At 38.5% G+C, this 19,143-nt stretch overlaps 1 protein-coding gene across 1 annotated transcript; it reads left to right on the forward strand.

Moving 5' to 3' along the window:
• The first annotated feature begins 11,024 nt into the window (after nucleotides 1–11,024).
• Nucleotides 11,025–15,167, forward strand: INSL4 (insulin like 4). Its single transcript, XM_007969339.3, has 2 exons — nucleotides 11,025–11,473; nucleotides 13,407–15,167. The coding sequence occupies exons 1-2, from the start codon at nucleotides 11,278–11,280 to the stop codon at nucleotides 13,628–13,630; spliced, it is 420 nt and encodes a 139-aa protein (XP_007967530.1). The 5' UTR covers nucleotides 11,025–11,277; the 3' UTR covers nucleotides 13,631–15,167.
• The last annotated feature ends 3,976 nt before the right edge of the window (nucleotides 15,168–19,143 follow it).

Genomic DNA, 19,143 nt, shown 5'->3' on the forward strand with positions numbered 1-19,143 from the left:
ATTACGTACGGACTATTCTCCAAATTTTGGCAACCCATAAAAATACCTTCAAAACATCACTTTTGAGAAGTCTCTCCCAGATACTATGTCTTGGTGAAAACTCATCTAAATTACTGACTCTGATATTCCTGTAGCCCTAGACAGTCATTATTAGAAAAGTTACACATGCTCAGTGTTTGATAAATGATGAGTGGGCCATCCTCAAATTTATGAGGACCATAGACAATTTTTTATTGGGAACAAAAATAATTTATTAATTTATTTCAAGTAAGCCCTCAGGCTTATATGAGTAAAACAGATCTGGTCTGAATAAACTTCCTCCTTAAAGAAATTAGACTTATAAACAAGCAGTCCTATTTGGATACAAAGTTTTTCTATACTTTGAGAGTTATCTGATGAGCACATTGCCCCATAACTTTGCTGACTTGTTTAAAACTTTAAAATGCAACGAGGTGGCCACCATCTCTGTGGTTCCATATCAACTGTACCAGCCTGCTGGCTATGAAGAGTGCAGATGGCCCAGAGGAGTAGCCGCTCCTGCCCCCACCACCCCATGGTGCAGTGCAACTAATTTTCCAGATCATGGCCAAACTACTTATATAACTGGGTCCTGACCCATTCCTCCTCACTGGGCAGGTCTTTGGTTCTGTGGACAGAAATTTGATCTCTCCCTAGAAGGGAGCTCCTGGAGCGAGGGGCAGCCCCCATTTCTATGGTTCCATAAACTCAGTCATTCCAGCCTGAGCTGTTCAACCCTGCCAGCTGTGAAGAATACAGGTGGTCCAGACGAAGAAGGACCCCCCCAGCCCCACAATACACCTGCTCTACCAAGAAACAACCAGACAGCTTCATTAGAAGGGTTCCTGCTTCTGTCCCTCATGTCTGGGTGAGATATCCCAGTGAGGGTTGCCAGCCATCTCCTGCAGGTGCATACATGCTAACAGCAGGTCAGTGTCTATCTAGAATGAAGGTGTCAGAGGGGAGAGTTGGCTGCCATCTTTGCTGTTTCATGGCCCTCACTGGTGATACCTCCAGATGTGGGAGAGGCAGTGGAGACTGGGGTCTGAAGTGGACCCCTAGAAAACCAAAGCAGCCCTACAGTAGAATGGCTTGACTGTTAAAAGGAAAACAGAGAACAACAAGAACAACATTAACAGAAATGACCCCATGAAAACCCCTTTCAAAGGTCAGCAACCTTAATGATCTAAGGTAGAGAAATCCACAAAGATGAGAAAGAATCAATGCAAAAATACCTAAAACTCAAAAAGGCAGAGTGCCTCTTCTCCTTCAAATGACTGCAACACTTCTGCAGCAAGGGCACAAAACTGGGTTGAGGCTGAGATAGCTGAATTGACAGAAATAGACTTCAGAAGGTGGGTAATAATGAACTTCACTGAATTAAAGTAGCATGTTGTAACCCAGTGCAAAGAAGCTAAGACTCAAGATAAAACAATACAGGAGCTGATAGCCAGAAAAGCAAATTTAGAGAGGAACATAACTGACCTGATGGAGTTGAAAAACACGATATGAGAAATTCACAATTCAATCATAAGTATCAGTAGCCGAACAAACCAAGCAGAGGAAAGACTCTCAGAGCTGGAAGACTCTCTTTCTGAAATAAAACAGGCAGACAGGAATAGAGGAAAAAAGAATTTTTTTAAAAAACAACAAACATCCAAGAATTATGGGATTATGTAAAGAGACCAAACCTATGAATGATGGTGGTACCTGAAAGAGACAAGAAGAATGGAACCAAGTTGGAAAACATACTTTAGAATATCATTAAAGAGAACTTCCCCAACCTAGCAAGACAGGCCAACATTCACATTCAGGAAATGCAGAAAACCTCAGTAAGATATGCCATGAGAAGATCAACCTTAAGACACATAATCCTCAGATTCTCCAAGGTCAAAATGAAAGAAAAAATGTTAAGGGCAGCTAGACATAAAGGCCAGGTCACCTACAAAGGAAAACCCATCAGAGTAACAGCAAACCTCTCAGTGGAAACGCTACAAACCAGAAGAGATTGGGGGCCAATATTCAACATACTTAAAGGAAAGAAATTCCATCCCAGAATTTTATACAGAGAAAACAATAATAACAACATTACCAGCCACTACAAAACACATTGAAGTACACAGACCAGTGACACTACGAAGCAACCACACAAATAAGTCTGCAAAATAACCAGCTAGCATCAGGACAAGATCAAATTCACCCATAACAATATTAACCTTAAATGTAGATGGGCTAAATGCCCTAGTGAAAAGATACAGAATGGCAAACTGGATAAAGAGCCAACACCCATTGCTATGCTGTCTTCAGAAGACTCATCTTCATGGAAAGACACACATAAGCTCAAAACAAAGGGATGGAGGAAAATTTACCAGGCAAATCTATAACAGAAAAAAGCAAGGGTTTCAATCCTAGTTTCTGACCAAATGAACTTTAAACCAACAAAGATCAAAATAGAAGAACAAGGGCATTACATAATGGTAAAAGGTTCAATTCAAAAAGAAGAGCTAACTATCCTGATACATATGCACCCAACAAAGAGCATCCAGATTCATAAAGCAAGTTCTTAGAGATGTACAAAGAGACTTAGACTCCCACACAATAATAGTAGGAGACTTTAACATTCCTCTGTCAGTATCAGACAGATCATCCAGACAGAAAATTAACAGAGGTATTCAGGACCTGAACTCAGCTCTGGATCAAGTGGGCCTGATAGATATGTACAAAACCCTCCACCCTAAAACAACATAATATACATTCTTATCAACACACAACACGTACTCTAAAGTTGATCACACAATTGGAAGTAAAACATTCCTCAGGAAACGGAATAGAAATAAAATCATAAGTCTCTCAGATGACAACACAATCAAATTAAAACTCAAGATTAAGAAATTCACTCAAAAGCACACAACCACATGGAAACTGAACCACCTGTTCCTGAATGACTCTTGAGTAAATAATAAAATTCAGGCAGAAATCAAGAAGTTCTTTGAAACTAATGAGAACAAAGAGACAGCATACAAAAATCCTTGGGATGCAGCTAAAGCAGTCTTAACAGAGAAATTTATAGCAATAAATGCACACATCAAAAAACTAGAAAGATCTCAAGTTAACAACCTAACATCTCAACTAAAAGAACTAGAGAACCAAGAGCAAACAAACCCCAAAGCTAGCAGAGGAACAGAGCAACCAAGATGAGTCAAATTGAAGGAGATAGAGACATGAAAAACCCTTTAAAAAATCAACAAATTCAGGAGCTGGTTTCTTGAAAAAAAAAATTAACAAAATAGATATATTGCTAGCTAGATTTATAAAGAAAAAAAGAGAAAAGAATAAAATAAACACAATCAGAAAGGATAAGCGATATCACTACTGACTTCAAATAAATACAAACAACCATCAGAGAATACTATAAACATCTTTATGCACACAAACTAGAACATCTAGAAGAAATGGATAATTTCCTGGATGCATACACCCTCCCAATAGTAAACCAGTAAGACACCGAATCCCTGAATAGACTAAAAACGTGTTCTGAAACTGAGGCAGTAATAAATACTCTACCAATCAAATAAAGCCCAGGACCAGAAGAATTCACAGCTGAAGTCTACCAGAGGTACAAAGAAGAGCTGGTACCATTTCTACTGAAACCATTCCAAAAAAAATTGAGGAGGGGGAGGGACTCCTCCATAACTCATTATATGAAGCCAGAATCATCCTGATACCAAAACCTGGTATCAATAAAAAAAGAAAAACAACAAAAAAAGAAAACTTCAGGCCATATCCTTGATGCACATTGATGCAAAAACCCTCAATAAAATACTGGTAAACCAAATCTAGCAGGTCATCAACAAGCATATCCACCATGATCAAGTTGGCTTCATCCCTGGGATGTAAGGCTGGTTCAACATACACAAATCAATAAATGTGATTTATCACATAAACATAACTGAAGACAAAAACCACATGATTATCTGAAGACATGCAGAAAAGGCCTTTGATAAAATTCAACATCCCTTCATGTTAAAAACTATCAATAAACTAGGTACTGAAGGAACATACCTCAAAATAATAAGAGCCATTTATGACAAATCCATGGCCAATATCATACCAAATGGGCAAAAGCTGGAAGTACTCCCCTTGAAAACCAGCACAAGACAAGGATACCCTCTCTCACCACTCCTATTCAACATAATATTTGAAGTCCTGGCCAGGGCAATTAAGCAAAAGGAAGAAATGAAGGGTATTCAAATAGGAAGAAAGGAAGTCAAATCATCTTTGTTTGCAGATGACATGATTCTATATCTAGAAAACCCCATAGTCTCAACCCCAAAGCTTCTTAAGCTGATAAGCAACTTTAGCAAAGTCTTAGAATATAAAGTTAATGTGTAAAAATTGTTAGCATTTCTGTACACAACAGACAAGGAGAGAGCCAAATCATGAATGAACTCCCACTCATGATTGCCACAAAAGTAATAAAATACCTAAGAATACAGTTAACAAGGGAAGTGGAAGACTTCTTCAAGGAGAACTACAAACCACTGCTCAAAGAAATCACAGAAGATACAAACAAGTGGAGAAACATTCCTTGCTCATGGATAGGAAGAATCAACAATGCAAAAATGATCACACTGCCCAAAGCAATTTATAGATTCAATGCTATTCCCATTAAACTACCTTAGACATTCTCCACAGAATTAGAAAATACTATTTTAAAATTCATATGGAACCAAAAAAGAGCCCAAATAGCCAAGACAGCCCTAAGCAAAAAGAATAAAGCTGTAGGCATCATGCTACCCAATTTGAACTACACTACATGGCTACAGTATCCAAAACAGCATGGTATTGGAACAAGAACAGACACATAGACCAATGGAACAGAAGAGGTAAGTCAGAAATAAGACCACACACCTAGAGCCATCTGACCTTTGACAAACCTAACAAAAACATGCAATGGAGAAAGGATTCCCTATTTAATAAATGGTGCTGGGAGAACAGGTTAGCCATATACAGAAAATTAAAACTAGACAGACCCCTTCCTTACACAATATAAAAAAATAACTTAAGGTGGATTAAAGACTTAAATGTAAAATTCAAAACCATAAAAACCCTAGAAGAAAATCTAGGCAATATTATTCAGGACATAGGCAAAGATTTCATGAGAAAAACACCAAAAGCAATTGCAACAAAAGTAGAAATTGACAAATGGGATATAATTAAACTAAAGAGCCTCTGCACAGCAAAAGAAACTAGCATCAGAGTGAACAGACAACCTACTAAATGGGAGAAAACTTTTGCAATCTGTCCATCTGACAAAGGTCATTAGACCGGAATCTACAAGGAACTTAAAGCAAATTTACTAGAAAAAAACAAACAACCCCATTAAAGAGTGAGCGAAGGACATGAACAGACAGTTCTCAAAATAAGACATTCTAGGGGCCAAAAAGCAATTGGAAGAAAGCTCTACATCACTAATCATTAGATAAATGCAAATCAAAATTACAATGAGATACCATCTCATGCCTGTCAGAATGGCAATTTATTACAAAGTCAAGAAACAACAGATGCTGGCAAGGTTGCAGAGAAATAGGAATGCTTTTACACTTTGGTGGGAATGTAAATTAGTTGAACCATTATGGAAGGTGGTATAGCAATTCCTCAAAGATCTAGAACCAGAAATACCATTTTACCCAAAAATCCCATTACTGGGTATACACCCAAAGGAACATAAATCATTCTATTACAAAGATACACGCACGCTTATGTTCATTGCAGCACTATTCACAACAGCAAAGGCATGGAATCAACTGAAATGCCCATCAATGATAGACTGGATATAGAAAATGTGGTACATCAACCTTAATTTGTCCCCAGACAAGTTACAGAGCCTAATGAAAAGGGGAAAGAATTGCACCACAGTGATTAATTACTGAGTTGTGGCATGAAATCCCTGCTCCATCATTTACTTGTAGTATGACTTTGGACCAGTTTCTTTCCTTTCTCAGCCTTAGTTTTTTTGAACTATAAAATGGGTTTAATAATAATATTTTCTTCAAGGCTGTTGTGAGGATTGAATATATTCATATATATAAAGTTCTTATTATAGACAATTCCCCACGTGCACTTATTATTGTATCAAGGCGTGGATTCTAACTCTTCTTCAGTGTTAACTTGCACATTAGTCTAAGATGTTGCTTGTGGGCTTTTGTTTGTAAGCTTGCTCTAAGAGATCAGGCACTTTGAAAAAGAAAGGATTAAGTACTTCACCAAAAAGTAATTTATCTTAAAGTCTAGCCAAAGAAATTCCATATAAACATTTCCTAACTATTTTTGAGAAGAGGATAAAAGGATGAGAAATCAAGTGTGGCATATAGAACCAAGCATATTAGCAACTGATGTAGCTTGGCTTGCAGGAAATGTGCAAAAAAAGAGAAAATGTTCATTGTGATCGTGCAAAGGAGTATCTGTGCTTTGTCAACATCAACTTCGTGTAATGCCTTTACATTTCTAAAGCCCAGGAGATAACCTTGGACTATTAAAGCTAGGATTTTGCTGATAGGACATTAGAAGATGAAGCATTTCATGACACTGTTATTTAATTTGGAGAGAGAAGATAGACTTTGGAAATAAATTAAGGCTACCACTTTCAACACTAAGAGGGTCAGAGCAAGGAGAAATTCTGGAAATGTTTTAAGATCATGAGAGGCCTATACACCAGGGATCTGTGTGCAGACAGGAAGTGCAGATCAAGACAGTAGCCTTGGGCTCTCAGCTGAACCCTGAATTAAGTAATAACAACATAGTAGGAGGGCATGCTTTCTTTTCATTCCTGTCTTTTTTTTTTCCCCAAATACATTCTTTCCTTCTTAGGTTAAAAGAAAGAAGATTTCAGTCTTTGAAAACAATCTCTTCCCCCCCCCCCAACTTATTAAGAACCTAGAGGAGAAAGGCAATTGTCCCATGACTGTCCAATGGGGAAAGGAGACAACTGTTCATAATTTGCTGAGCTTGCAGCAGGAACACCATAAAATTAAACCAAGTAGAAGACTAATTCCACTGTTGGGGACGCGGAAACATTCTAGTAAAGAAGCAACTTGTAAACTTGTAAAATGAGTCATATAAAGTGATGTCTCAAGAAAAATAACTAGTGATATGTAATTTAGGAAATGTAGATGCTTCGTCATTCTAAGAAAATTACTTTATGAATAAATGATGCTCAAGGTTAAAAAAAAAAAAAAAGAAAATGTGGTACACCATGGAATACTGTGCATAAAAGGGAATGAGATCATGTCCTTTGGAGGGACATGGATGCAGTTGGAAACCATTCTCAGCAAACTAATATAGGAACAGAAAACCAAACATTTCATTTTCTCACTTATAAGTGGGAGCTGAATGATGAGAACACATGGACACATGGTGGGGAACAACACACTCTGGGCAACTGTGGGGGTGGTGGGGCAAGGGAGAGCATCTAGAAGAATGACTAATGAATGCTGGGCTTAATACCTGGGTGATGAGATGATCTGCGCAGTAACCAGCATGGCACACATTTACCTATGTAATGAACCTGTACATCCTGCATATGTACCCCTGAACTTAAAAGTTGAAAAAAAAAAGGAATAGGAAATAAATAATAAAATGTGATTTTAAAAAACCCTTTTCACAAACTACAACACATATAGTATATAAAAGTTTACCATAAAGGTATACAATTTTGTGCATGAACATGTGTTACCAATATGTTCTCCCTGAAACTGTTGAATTCTTCTGCTCTCTTCTTGCCTTTTTTGGTGTGTGTGTGTGTGTGTGTGTGTGTCTGTGTGTGTGTGTGTGTGTGTGTGTGTGTGGTTTCCAGACTCTAGAGACAGTAATTGTAATTTCAAATTAAGTATTCAGATAACTAGTAACAATTAATCAATCACCCAGGGGAGTTCAAAGAAAGAAATTCATGGAAAGATACAGTCTGATTTCTCCCACCTATAAAAAGACCTTCATGGGTGCCCTTCCAAGACTTAACAGTCAACCCCATAGGGTCCCTGTGTTTCTCAACCTTCTCAGGATCAACGGAGGGCAGATGTAAGTACATACCTTTGAAGAAAGTTCCTTGTAAACTTCAAACATTATTATACAAGCCTAAAGTGATGTTATTGGAATTTTAATAGTGTTCACAGGACCTGGTTTAAACATCACTAGTTGTCTTTCTCTAATGAACAACTGATCCATCCACTCATCAAAATACTATGGATAGATACACAAGACAATATAGAAATCAATCTAATATCTTTTAATGGTTTGAAGAAGAAATACAAATAAATGTGGAGTAAGTTAGGATAAATATTAAATGTGGGAGTTCAGTCAGGCTGGTGGGAAAAATTTAAAGATAGTTGTAAGAAAAGGATGCAAACCTTCTTGGAAGGCCGGGGGTGTTGCATAAGCTCCCGTAATAGATCAGGCTGAAGGCAGCCTAATCCTTACCTTGAGTTAATAGCTTAGGGCCTAGATACAAAGGAATGTAGAGTAGTTTATCTAAATAGTTTGTTTACTCATGTGGTCCTAAGACCAATCTTTTATCAACCGCAGGTGCATAATTGCTCTCTACTCAGGAGGTTGGCAATGTCTACACTCTATTGGGCTCATATCTTAGATCTGCCCTTCTTTTGCCCTGTCACCTGGGTATACACCCCCTTCCCAGCCTTTAATAATGTGACTGCTTAGCTAGGAGGGATAGATTTACCCTCAGTGGGGTCCCTCAGTAACGGCACACATTGGACTAAGGAGCCAAATAACACTACAGATCACTCTACTATCCTCCCATTGGGTGTAAATTATAAATGTTCTAACCCTTACTGTGCACCTGCTCAAACACAATTATGGCTACACCATGGCAAAAGAAATGCCTTAACAATCTTAGCTGCAGGTAGCCTCAAACCAGTAATGCAATCAATGCCGCTTTCCCAAACATTCCTTCCTATGCTAAAGAACAAAGCCAGGAGAATAATGGATTCCACTTTAGCTAGGAGGTCTGCCACGGGCGACAAGCTCGTATCCTCCAGTTAGGCAATTATAACATCTTAGACTGGAGCCCCTATGGCCATTTGCAGGGCAGCCTTACTGATATCCTCACGCATCATGGCATCAATCACAGTTTCGTAGTCTCGTCTCGTTCCCCCATGATTTGGGCTGGCCGATGGGAGGATGGGATATCCCAGACCCCAAGTAAAGTTGGTGCCACTCCAAGACACTTTATGGTGCCTGGGACACATTAGCACCTCCCTTGACACCGGGCATGGGACCTATCGCAATTCTGGTAACAGTTATACTATAACCTTTACTCATAATCACACTGATCAGTGCCTAATTTGCAATATCCATCCATATGTTTTCCTTATGGGAACCAACATTTCTATTACACCCCAAAACTCTGTGTTTGTGACCCGGGTGCAATGACAGGCTTGGTTTGCCTCATGTATCACTAATTATAATATATCTAATTTAAATATTACTAGTGTCATGGTATTAAGGAGACAATCTGAGGCATTCCTACCAGTCAATTTGACACATCATTGTTAGGTTCCTCTTCCTTTGCCATCTTAGAATGCGCCCTATCCCAGGTCAGACTCAAAAGATTCATAGGCACACTTATAGCCTTTATAGTCTCAGCCATAGTCATCCTAGCAACTGCTAGTGTGGCTATAGCATCTACTACTGAATCAAAACCAACAGCTGCTTTTGTAGATAATTTGGTCAGAAATGTGTTCAATGAACTTCTCTTACAGCAGAGTATAGATCAAGAGATTCTTGCATATCTGCAAGCCCTCGAGGCTGCCTTGGAATATGTGGGGGAGTGATAAGATGCACTGGCATTCCGACAGCAGTTAAACTGTGGCTGGGAGCATAAACATATCTGTGTCACTTATAGTTGGGATGAGGTAAAACGACACCTCTGGGGAACATTTCATGACAATTTAACAGCAGACGTAAAGCAACTTAAAACTAAAATTTTAGAATCCCTTCATATGATAGATCTACACACCCAACAAACAGCCATACGGAAGGGTGTACAAGATCATCTCTCCTGGTTAGACCCCCGATCCTGGGGGTCACTCTTTGACTGGAAAGGAATGTTACTAATTATACTCATGATTGTCTTATGTTATTTGCTAATTCTAGGATGCAAAGCCAGAATAAGAGCAATGACCACCTTGCCTGATAAACCTGTTGCTGCACACATCTGTACTCTTCAGTCAACAGAACCCAATGCAAAGAACAGAAAGTGGAGAGATGTGGGAATTCAGACAGGCAGGTGGGAAATTTTTTAAAGATAGTTATGAGAAAAAGACGCAAACCTTTTTGAAACGCCGGAGGGGTTTGTATAAGCTCCAGTAATAGATCAGGCTGAAGACAGCCTAATCCTTACCTTGAGTGAATAGCTTAGGGTGCAGATATAAAGGAATGTAGTTTATCTAAATAGCTTGTTTACTCATGTGGTCCTAAGACCAATCTTTGATCAATCGCGGGTGCATAATTGCACCTATTCGGGAGGTTGGCAATGTCAATTACCTCTAGTGGTGTTTACTCAAGACCTTTGTCACTTAATCTATACTGAATAAATGTGAGCTTAGCTGGCTGATTGGGGCCACAGCTGCAACTCTTTACAGTACCCTCCTTGGTGTCTGTAGGTGGTCCAGACCCTCAGCGGGACTGACAGGCAAAATATCTGTGTCAGTGTATGTTATTTATCCATTGTTGGGTCAGGGTCTGTGGGACAGACCCCCGCAATTAAAAGCTTATATGCCAAATGTTAACTAAGATAATCTCTAGCCAATTAGCTTACAGGTCAGTTCTATTTTTATTTCATCTAAGCAAAGGACATTAAAAATTACCATTATTTTAGTAAGCCTAAAAATAGTAATATAGGAGGAAAGTTAAGAAAAAGAAGGAGAAAAACCAAATTCAAAACAAGTAAAGTGCAGCAGCATATTGGGAGCAAAGAGGAATATGGGAATGCGGGTAGGGCAAGTAGGGAAACTAAATAAGATCTGAGGGAAAAAGTTCCTTGTAGGTGGGTGGGAAAGGGGTGGAACTGACACCATCGACGCAAGAGCTGAGTAATAGCCCTAAGGAAATAAATGCCTGGTGAAAGCACGCAGAAAGCAGTCTGGAGCCCAGAAGAGATACACCAGCACAGTCTGGTAGGCTACAGTATCAAGTCTCTGGAGAAAGGCTGAAACACCCAGAACAAGAGAGACCAAGTCCAGGATGCCCAGTCTGTTCTGGTCCCATCTGCCAGCAATCTGGCTGCTGCTGAGCCAACTCCTTAGAGAAAGCCTAGCAGCAGAGCTGAAGGGATGTGGTCCCCGATTTGGAAAAACGATGCTGTCATATTGCCCCATGCCTGAAAAGACATTCACCACCACCCCAGGAGGGTGGCTGCTGGAATCTGGACGACCCACAGGTAAGAACCCTGGACTGCCAAACAATCAGAATGATGCCTGAAAAAACAGGCTCCAGATCTCATCGACTGCCTGTAGTCAACTCAGACTCTACTGTGGCTAGTGCCTAAATGTTTATGGTTTTTCATTGTAATGTGCTTTTATTAAAAGGGTCTCACCAGAAATCTCATGGGAAGTTTGGGGTAGAGGGGAAGCTGCAGGAAAAACAGAAGAACAGCCTCACCTTGGAGGCTCTTGGTGCCCTTCCCACCTGGCAGCCAGAGACACAGGGTGGAGAAAACAGGGAAGCCTCAGAGAAAGTGACTATTCTCAACACCAGCAGGAGGTGAGGCGTACTCCAGGACCCCCAGGAAAGCTGGGCAGGCGAGAAAACAGTTGTGCTTGCAATGGGATACCTGGGCCAGGCATCTCCAATTAAGAAGAAAGGGGACAAACAGTGAGGTGGTGAGCTGACTATCATTTCTGTTTATGCACCTACGGGCCTGAGGGCAGCACACTGAGACCTCTGTTAGGTTCCTGGAATGTGAGATAAAGGGGCCTTAGATTTAATGACTCTCCTCCTTTGTCATTAAGCTGGGCAATGGTCTATGTCACCAAAAACGTCCTCTTACAAAAAAGTTTTTTTTAATGCACCCCAACAGAGCACCTTGCCTCCCATTTCTTTGAATCTACTCTTGTAGTGTGTTGAGAAAGATGAGATGACGAGAAGAAAAGTTGCCTGGATGACTAGAGGGGAAATTGAAGGGGACCAGAGACAAGGAAAGTTCACCGTTCAGACCATCATAGCTGATTTGATTAGTGCTTTCAACATTTGACACTGCAAAGCATTTTCTTTAAAAGCAAGATTTCAGAACTGAGGAAAGTTCAATACCAGGGTAGTTTTAAAACTTTACCAAGTAACAAGGTATTCATAACGATAAATTGCAAGCTAAGTTAAAACTAGCAAGGGCAGTTTCCAGAACAGATAGAGGCTACTCTATTCTGTCTAATAGGTCGTGTTAAGTTCTGAAAAGCTAAGTTAAATTACTAAACATTGTTTTACATTTAATAAAAATGACATAGGTTTTGAACCAGCAATGTGTGACTCCAGAACTGCTTCTTGTAACCCATATGCATACACTTCATTAAATCATTAAATGACTCTGTTTAAAGTTATTGTGCACAGTGAATGCACTTGGATTTTGTGTGATTTATATAATGATTTCAAAGTTATTTCCTTTTTTTACATTATTAGTCACAGCTTGTTTCATTTTACTATAAAATAAGGGAAGAATACCACAAAGTCAAAACAATTTGTAATGCAAACTAAGGAAGAGCATGCTGCACTATAATTTCTATTTAAATTTCACTTTTTTCTAAGTAAATAAGTGAAATTTCTCATTTAAATACTTTGACAAACATAGATAAATTTAACAAGAAAAATGGAAACTATTCATAGATAACAAATGCTAACATTTGGTGTAGATACATATAGATGTATGTTGCTTCTCAGCTTTTTAGCTAAGATCCAGTGATGTATGTGTATAGATTTATGTGGATTAGATTTAAATATCTGAATCTTTCTATTAGAATAACTTGTGATTATTAAAAAATTCCCTATTTCTATCCAGTACATAATGCATTGAAGTTATCAATCAAAACAGTGTTGGGGAAAGTCAAAAGTGGTATGGTATACGCATTTAGAGGGTCATTGGAGGAGTGCATAGAGGGGACAGGATGGGGAATTAGCATATCCTTAATATTGTAGTATCTTAAAGTGCCCTACTGTAAGTAAGCTAAGTTGTTCAAATGTTAGGATACTTGTTGATTCTCTTTGGTGTTTAATTACATTGAGGCAATGGGTACATTGTAGTCTAGGCAAATTGTATAATTTTTTTGATACCCTTTCACATTAATGTTTTTCCTCACCTTTCATTCCTTTCTTTTACTTCACAGAAACGGTGTCAACCTCCAACAACAAAGATGGAAAAACTTTAGTTACGACATCAGAATTCATTCCTAACTTGTCACCGGAGCTGAAGAAACCACTGTCTGATGGGCAGCCATCATTGAAGAAAATAATACTTTCCCGAAAAAAGAGAAATGGACATCACAGATTTGATCCCTTCTGTTGTGAAGTGATTTGTGATGATGGAACTTCAGTTAAATTATGTACATAGTAGAGTAATTGTGGACTGGACATCTCATCCATTCTCATATGTATTCTCAATGACAAATTCACTGATGCCCAGTTAAATGATTGCTGTTTATTAGAAAATGAGAATCATTGTTAGTATTCACATGTTTCACTTGCTCTGTACTAATATATTCTCTCCAAAGGGAGGAAATTAGATAGATGGAATAAGGTCTAGTAGTTGATAGTACAATGGGGAAATTATACTTAGCATTAACTCACTGTATATTCCAAAATAGCTAGAAGAGAATTGTAATGATTCCAACACAAAAAAGATGAATGTTAGTTTGGATGGATATCCCAATTACCCTGATTTTATCATTAAACCTTATATACATGTATCAAAATATCACATGTACTACAAAAATGTGTACAACTATAATATGTGAATTAAAAACTTACTGGAAATAATGTTTTAAAGTTTTACACACACAAGCACATACGTTCACACACACTCACTCAGGTCTCTTTAGTTTTCCTCTTTTTACACTAGAAGAAATGTAAGAGATAAAGGATCTAACCATCTCTAACATCAGCACATAGCATGGAGGGAAAGCAGTGAAGGAATGAACTGGTGGGAGAGGAATTAGACATGTTCACCCCAGGGTAACCCCAGACACCTCTCTAGAACTTTGCCCAATGCATATCCTTCACCTGCCTCTCAGCACACTGCCTTTAGACCTTCAATCATTCTATAAAGTCCTCTTTTATCCCTGGCATTATTGCACATCCCCTCATCAAAGTGGTGAATCGGCACAAATACTGGGCTTCCTCTGGCTACACATACCTCCTCCCTGTGTGTCTCTAAATCCTAAATCAAAGCACACATTTTATGCTCTGTCAGTCAGGTCCTACTAGTTGTGTTTGTTTGTTTGCAGGCTAACTGAAGCTGCTACTACCTCATTATCAAGTCCTATTAACTTACTTCAAGTAACATGATTTGAGTAGCCCTCTGTGCCTGCCCACAAAGTGCTCTGAATCTAATGTGGGACATAGAGAAGCAAAGGATAATAAGTGCAATGATACTTGTAGGTCATCACAGAGACTGTAATGATCCACAGGAATCAGGGTTGTGTCTAATGCCAACGTGGGAAGGAATGAATGCACAGGGAACAGTGTGGGTAAGAGGAGAGAGCAAAACTTCCCTAAGGAAACTGATGGCTAATCTGCATCTTGAAAGACATCTAAGCAGAAGAGAGTGCAAAAAGGAGACAGGGAGAAGCCCAGGTAAAAGCACAAAGGCCTAGAAGCACAGCACGTGTGGAAACAGCCAGAGTCAGTAGGGCAGAGGTGGTGTGGAGAAAAGGAATTGTTAAGATCTGGTTGGAATGAAGACAGGAGAGAGGGTCTCAAATGATTCCACACAATGCAGCTATGAGGTTTAGGCTGCATCTTAGAGTAAGGAAGAACTGCTCATGATCTTGATACATCTCTCATAAAGAACTTTTTCCTACCAATACTGTGTTGAAGATGAAGAGGGATCATGGGAGTCACAGGGCAGAACTCATAGATTATACTGTACAGTCTGAACTGTACCACCTGGTTTGCCTAGGCTCCTCTAGATTGTTCTTTGAGAACAAAGGGGAGGAGCACATAAGGTGTATTTCTTGACGCTAGTGATGATCAATAAAAGATCCATATTTTGGGTCTCTACATTATTCATAATCAATGATTGAGTTTATTCTAAGTGCCTATCATTGTTCTAGGACTTTAGGATTCAGGAGAGAAAAAATAACAATTATGCTTTCATGGAGCTTCTACCTGGTTACTTGACTGACTCTGAACCTTCTCTTGGCACATGCATTCTATACATAATTCTATTCTTTTAGTAAAAATATAGGTACGAAAAGAGGATAATAGAGAAAGCTCCATAATTTTATCTGGTGTCTATCATTTAAATCTCTTAACCAGGAAATACCCAAAGATTGCTTCCAGGAGGATTTTTGGAAGATGGAAATATGTCTCATTCTTTGTCCCACTGTTTATAAGCCTGCATGACACCCTAAAGTGACAGCAGTACAGGCACCTAGAGTGGTTCCAAGGATGTATGAAGTCTTTCAGCTGCTTTAAGCAAGTACACAAACTGGTGGCTTAAGGCAATTGAAATACATTTTCTCCCAGTTCTGGAGGTCAGACACAGAAAGATGATGCACTTTTTCCATAACCTGTAGAATATAATCCTCACTGGCTTCTGGTGGTTTGCTGTCAATCTTCGGCATTCCTTGGCTTGCAGGTGCCAATCTTCAGCCTCCACACTGTCCACACATAGTGTGCTCTCCCTTCATATGTACACATTGTTCTCTTATGAGTACACTAGACATTTTAATTTAAGGGTCCACGCAGGCTATGATGACTTCATCTTAACTACTTATATCTGCAACAATGATTTTTATAAGCATATTCTGATGGATTATGATCTTAGTCCATTTTCTGTTGCTAATAACAGAACACCTGAAATTGGGTAATTTATAAAGAAAATAAATTTATTTCTTACAATTAAGGCATATAGGAAGTGCCAGAGCATGTCCTGGCATCTCATGAGTACCTTCTTTCTGGTGGGAACTCTCTACTGGGTCTTGATGTGTTGCAGAGTATCACACAGCAAGAGTCCAGAGCATGCTAACAAACTTGCTTAGGTCTCTCTTCCTCTTTTTATATAAGCTACCATTTCACTCCTCTGATAATCCACCAATCCTTTAATTCATGAAAGGGTTAATCCCCTCATGAGAGCAGACCTTTCGTGATCCAATAACCACTTAAAGGCTCCAACTTTAATTGTGCCAAAATGGAGAGTAAGCTTCCAACACATGAAATTGTGGGACACATTCAAACCATGACGAATGTTGGTTATGACCACAGTATGTCTTTTATGGGTCCTAGTTGAACCAAAGATACCTGAGGGAACACAGCAATTTACCTCTCCATTCTCCCTCTACAAGTTATTTAGAAATAAACCGTTCCTCAGAGGACACAGAACACAAATATTTCTTCTAGTAAATATAAAATGGTACAGTGAAAATGAAAAACCATTTGACAGTTTTTTTTAAAAAAAAGAACTAAATATGAAAACACCTTATAATTCAAAACTTTCACTCCTAGACCTTTACCAAATGTTCACACAAAATTATTTATATGAATGTCCATAATGATGTTGGATTTTTTGTCAACACCTGGGCATTATGGAATGTCCATCATTATGTCTATAACATAACTATGAATGTTGCTTTATAGTAAAGAAACACTGGAAACACCCCAATGCCCTTCATATATGAAGATCTAACAAAGTCTGGTATATTCAAACCATAGAACACTAGTCATCTATTAAAATGAGCCAATTATTAATACATACAACAATCTGGACAAATTTCAAGAACACACATGTTCAGACAAGATCTCAGAAGGTTTTAAATCTTCACTTGGCATAGTCACTAGGGTATGTATAAGTAAGCTCCATAGCAAATCAATCTACAAAGATGAGGATAGATATTTAAATGTACCAATTTTAATAAAAAATCAAAAGTTATACAAAGACACTGGAAATATGACACATCCAATTGTACAAAGGAATTTGATGAATGCCATCCCTGTTGAAGCCTAGTCATTAGATTCACTGCTAAAGATCTTTAAAACGACTATGTTGTATATACTAAAAAAAAAGCCTAAGGAAATGTGGACAAACAACTAAAATTAGGAAACTGATAATGAACAAAACAAGTATATCAACAAAGATAAAAATAATAGAAAGGAAACAAACAGAAATGCAGGAACTGAACATTATAGTAATGCATATAAAAATTCACAAGAGTGATTTCACAAAATAATCATAGAAGAATTAACAGAAACATTCTCAAACTCTTCTACAATTTTTAAGACATGGGATCAGTATCTAACTAAATTCTATGAAGTCACCATTAATGTCATACCAACTTCAGACAAAAACTGTTAAGAAAAAAACTACAGATCAATATCTGTTATGAATACCGATGCAAAAACTAATATTCAAACAAGAGCACATTGAATTCGGTAGCATTTTAAGACTATTATATGTCAGGTTACGTAGAATTTATTCCTGAAAGCATGAAGGTTCAACATGAAAAAAAATCAATGTAAGATACCACATTTGTAAAATTAAGAGAAATAACTACCTGATTGACTTCATTTACAAAATAAAAATGGCAAAGCCAACAGCCTTTCATAAAAAAATTCAGTAATGTACAAACCAAATAAAATTTCTTCAACATAACAAAAGCATGAAAAACACACAGCCACCATCAAACTCAATGGCAAAATACTGAAATCTTTTCCTGTACATTAAAGGAGACCAGAATATTCATTTTTTCCCTTCTATTCAATAGTTTTGGAAGTTTTAGACAGAGTAATAAGGTTGAGAAAATTATAAAAACCATAAACATTAAAAAAGGAAAAGTAAAATGTTTTGGTTGCAGAAACATGATCTTATATGTAGAAAATCTTAAAGATTCAATGCAAAAAAATGTTAGTGTAATAAATGAACTCAGCAAAGATGCATAATACAAAAATCAACATGAAAAAATTAGTTACAGGTCATAGGCTGCTGGTCAGTCCCTCCAATCTCAAACTACAGGTCTGCTCCAGAGCATGACCATCCCTACAGCTCCAGTTGGCAGGCCAGTTCACAAAGATTTGGAATCCAGTTATGTCTAGACTCTAGAATAGCCCCAGTGCTGCTGAGGCCCCAGGTGTTAGGCTTGCCCCAGGCTGCAGACCAGCAACTACAGATTTCAGATCTAGGCCAGCATCCATCAACCAAGGCACCAGTCTTTCCTCAGTTCCAGGCCCACTCCAGGTTCCAGAGTGGTCCCCATAGACACAAGCTCCAGAGAAACTAAGATCCAGGTCAACCTCAGTGGGTTCTAGTGCTGGGTCAACCAGCATAGACTCAGGCTACAGAACCAACCCTGCAGACACAATCTCCAAGCAGATACCACGTTCTCATTACTCAGGCCTGTCCACAGACTCAAGTTCTAGGCCTGCCCATTCACTGCCCTAAGCATCAAGTCGGCCCACATGCAGACTCCCGCTACAAGTATGCCCATGGATCTCATCAGGTGGTCTGCTCAGAAACTCTGGATGGGCTGAATGATGAAGGGTTTTTCCTGCCAAGTGCAATCTGTAAAGATAGGAGGAAGTGCTTACTTTTTCAAATGTACACACACCAACTAAAGGTCAGAAGGATCATGACTAATCAGGAAAATATGATACTACCAAAGGAACAAAATAAACCACCAGTAACCTACCCTATAGAAAGGGCTACCTATGAACTGCCTGAAAAAGTTTTCAAAACAGTCATCTTAAAGGAGCTCAATGAGATAAAAGAGAATACAGATAGACGACTGATCAAAATCAGGAAAACAATATATTAACTAAATGAGAAATTCGACAAAGATATAGGAACCATAGAAAGGTGGCAAACAGAATGCTGCTGCTGAAGAACACAAGACTAATGTGAAAAACTTCATA

Source organism: Chlorocebus sabaeus, chromosome 12 (genome assembly GCF_047675955.1).
Source record: "Chlorocebus sabaeus isolate Y175 chromosome 12, mChlSab1.0.hap1, whole genome shotgun sequence".
NCBI lineage: Eukaryota > Metazoa > Chordata > Mammalia > Primates > Cercopithecidae > Chlorocebus > Chlorocebus sabaeus.

Coding starts and splice junctions, on each gene's coding strand:
- INSL4 (XM_007969339.3), top strand. CDS start 11,278: ATGCCCAGTCTGTTCTGGTCCCATCTGCCAGCAATCTGGCTGCTGCTG. Junction 11,474..13,406: donor GGAATCTGGACGACCCACAG/GTAAGAACCCTG, acceptor TTTACTTCACAG/AAACGGTGTCAACCTCCAAC.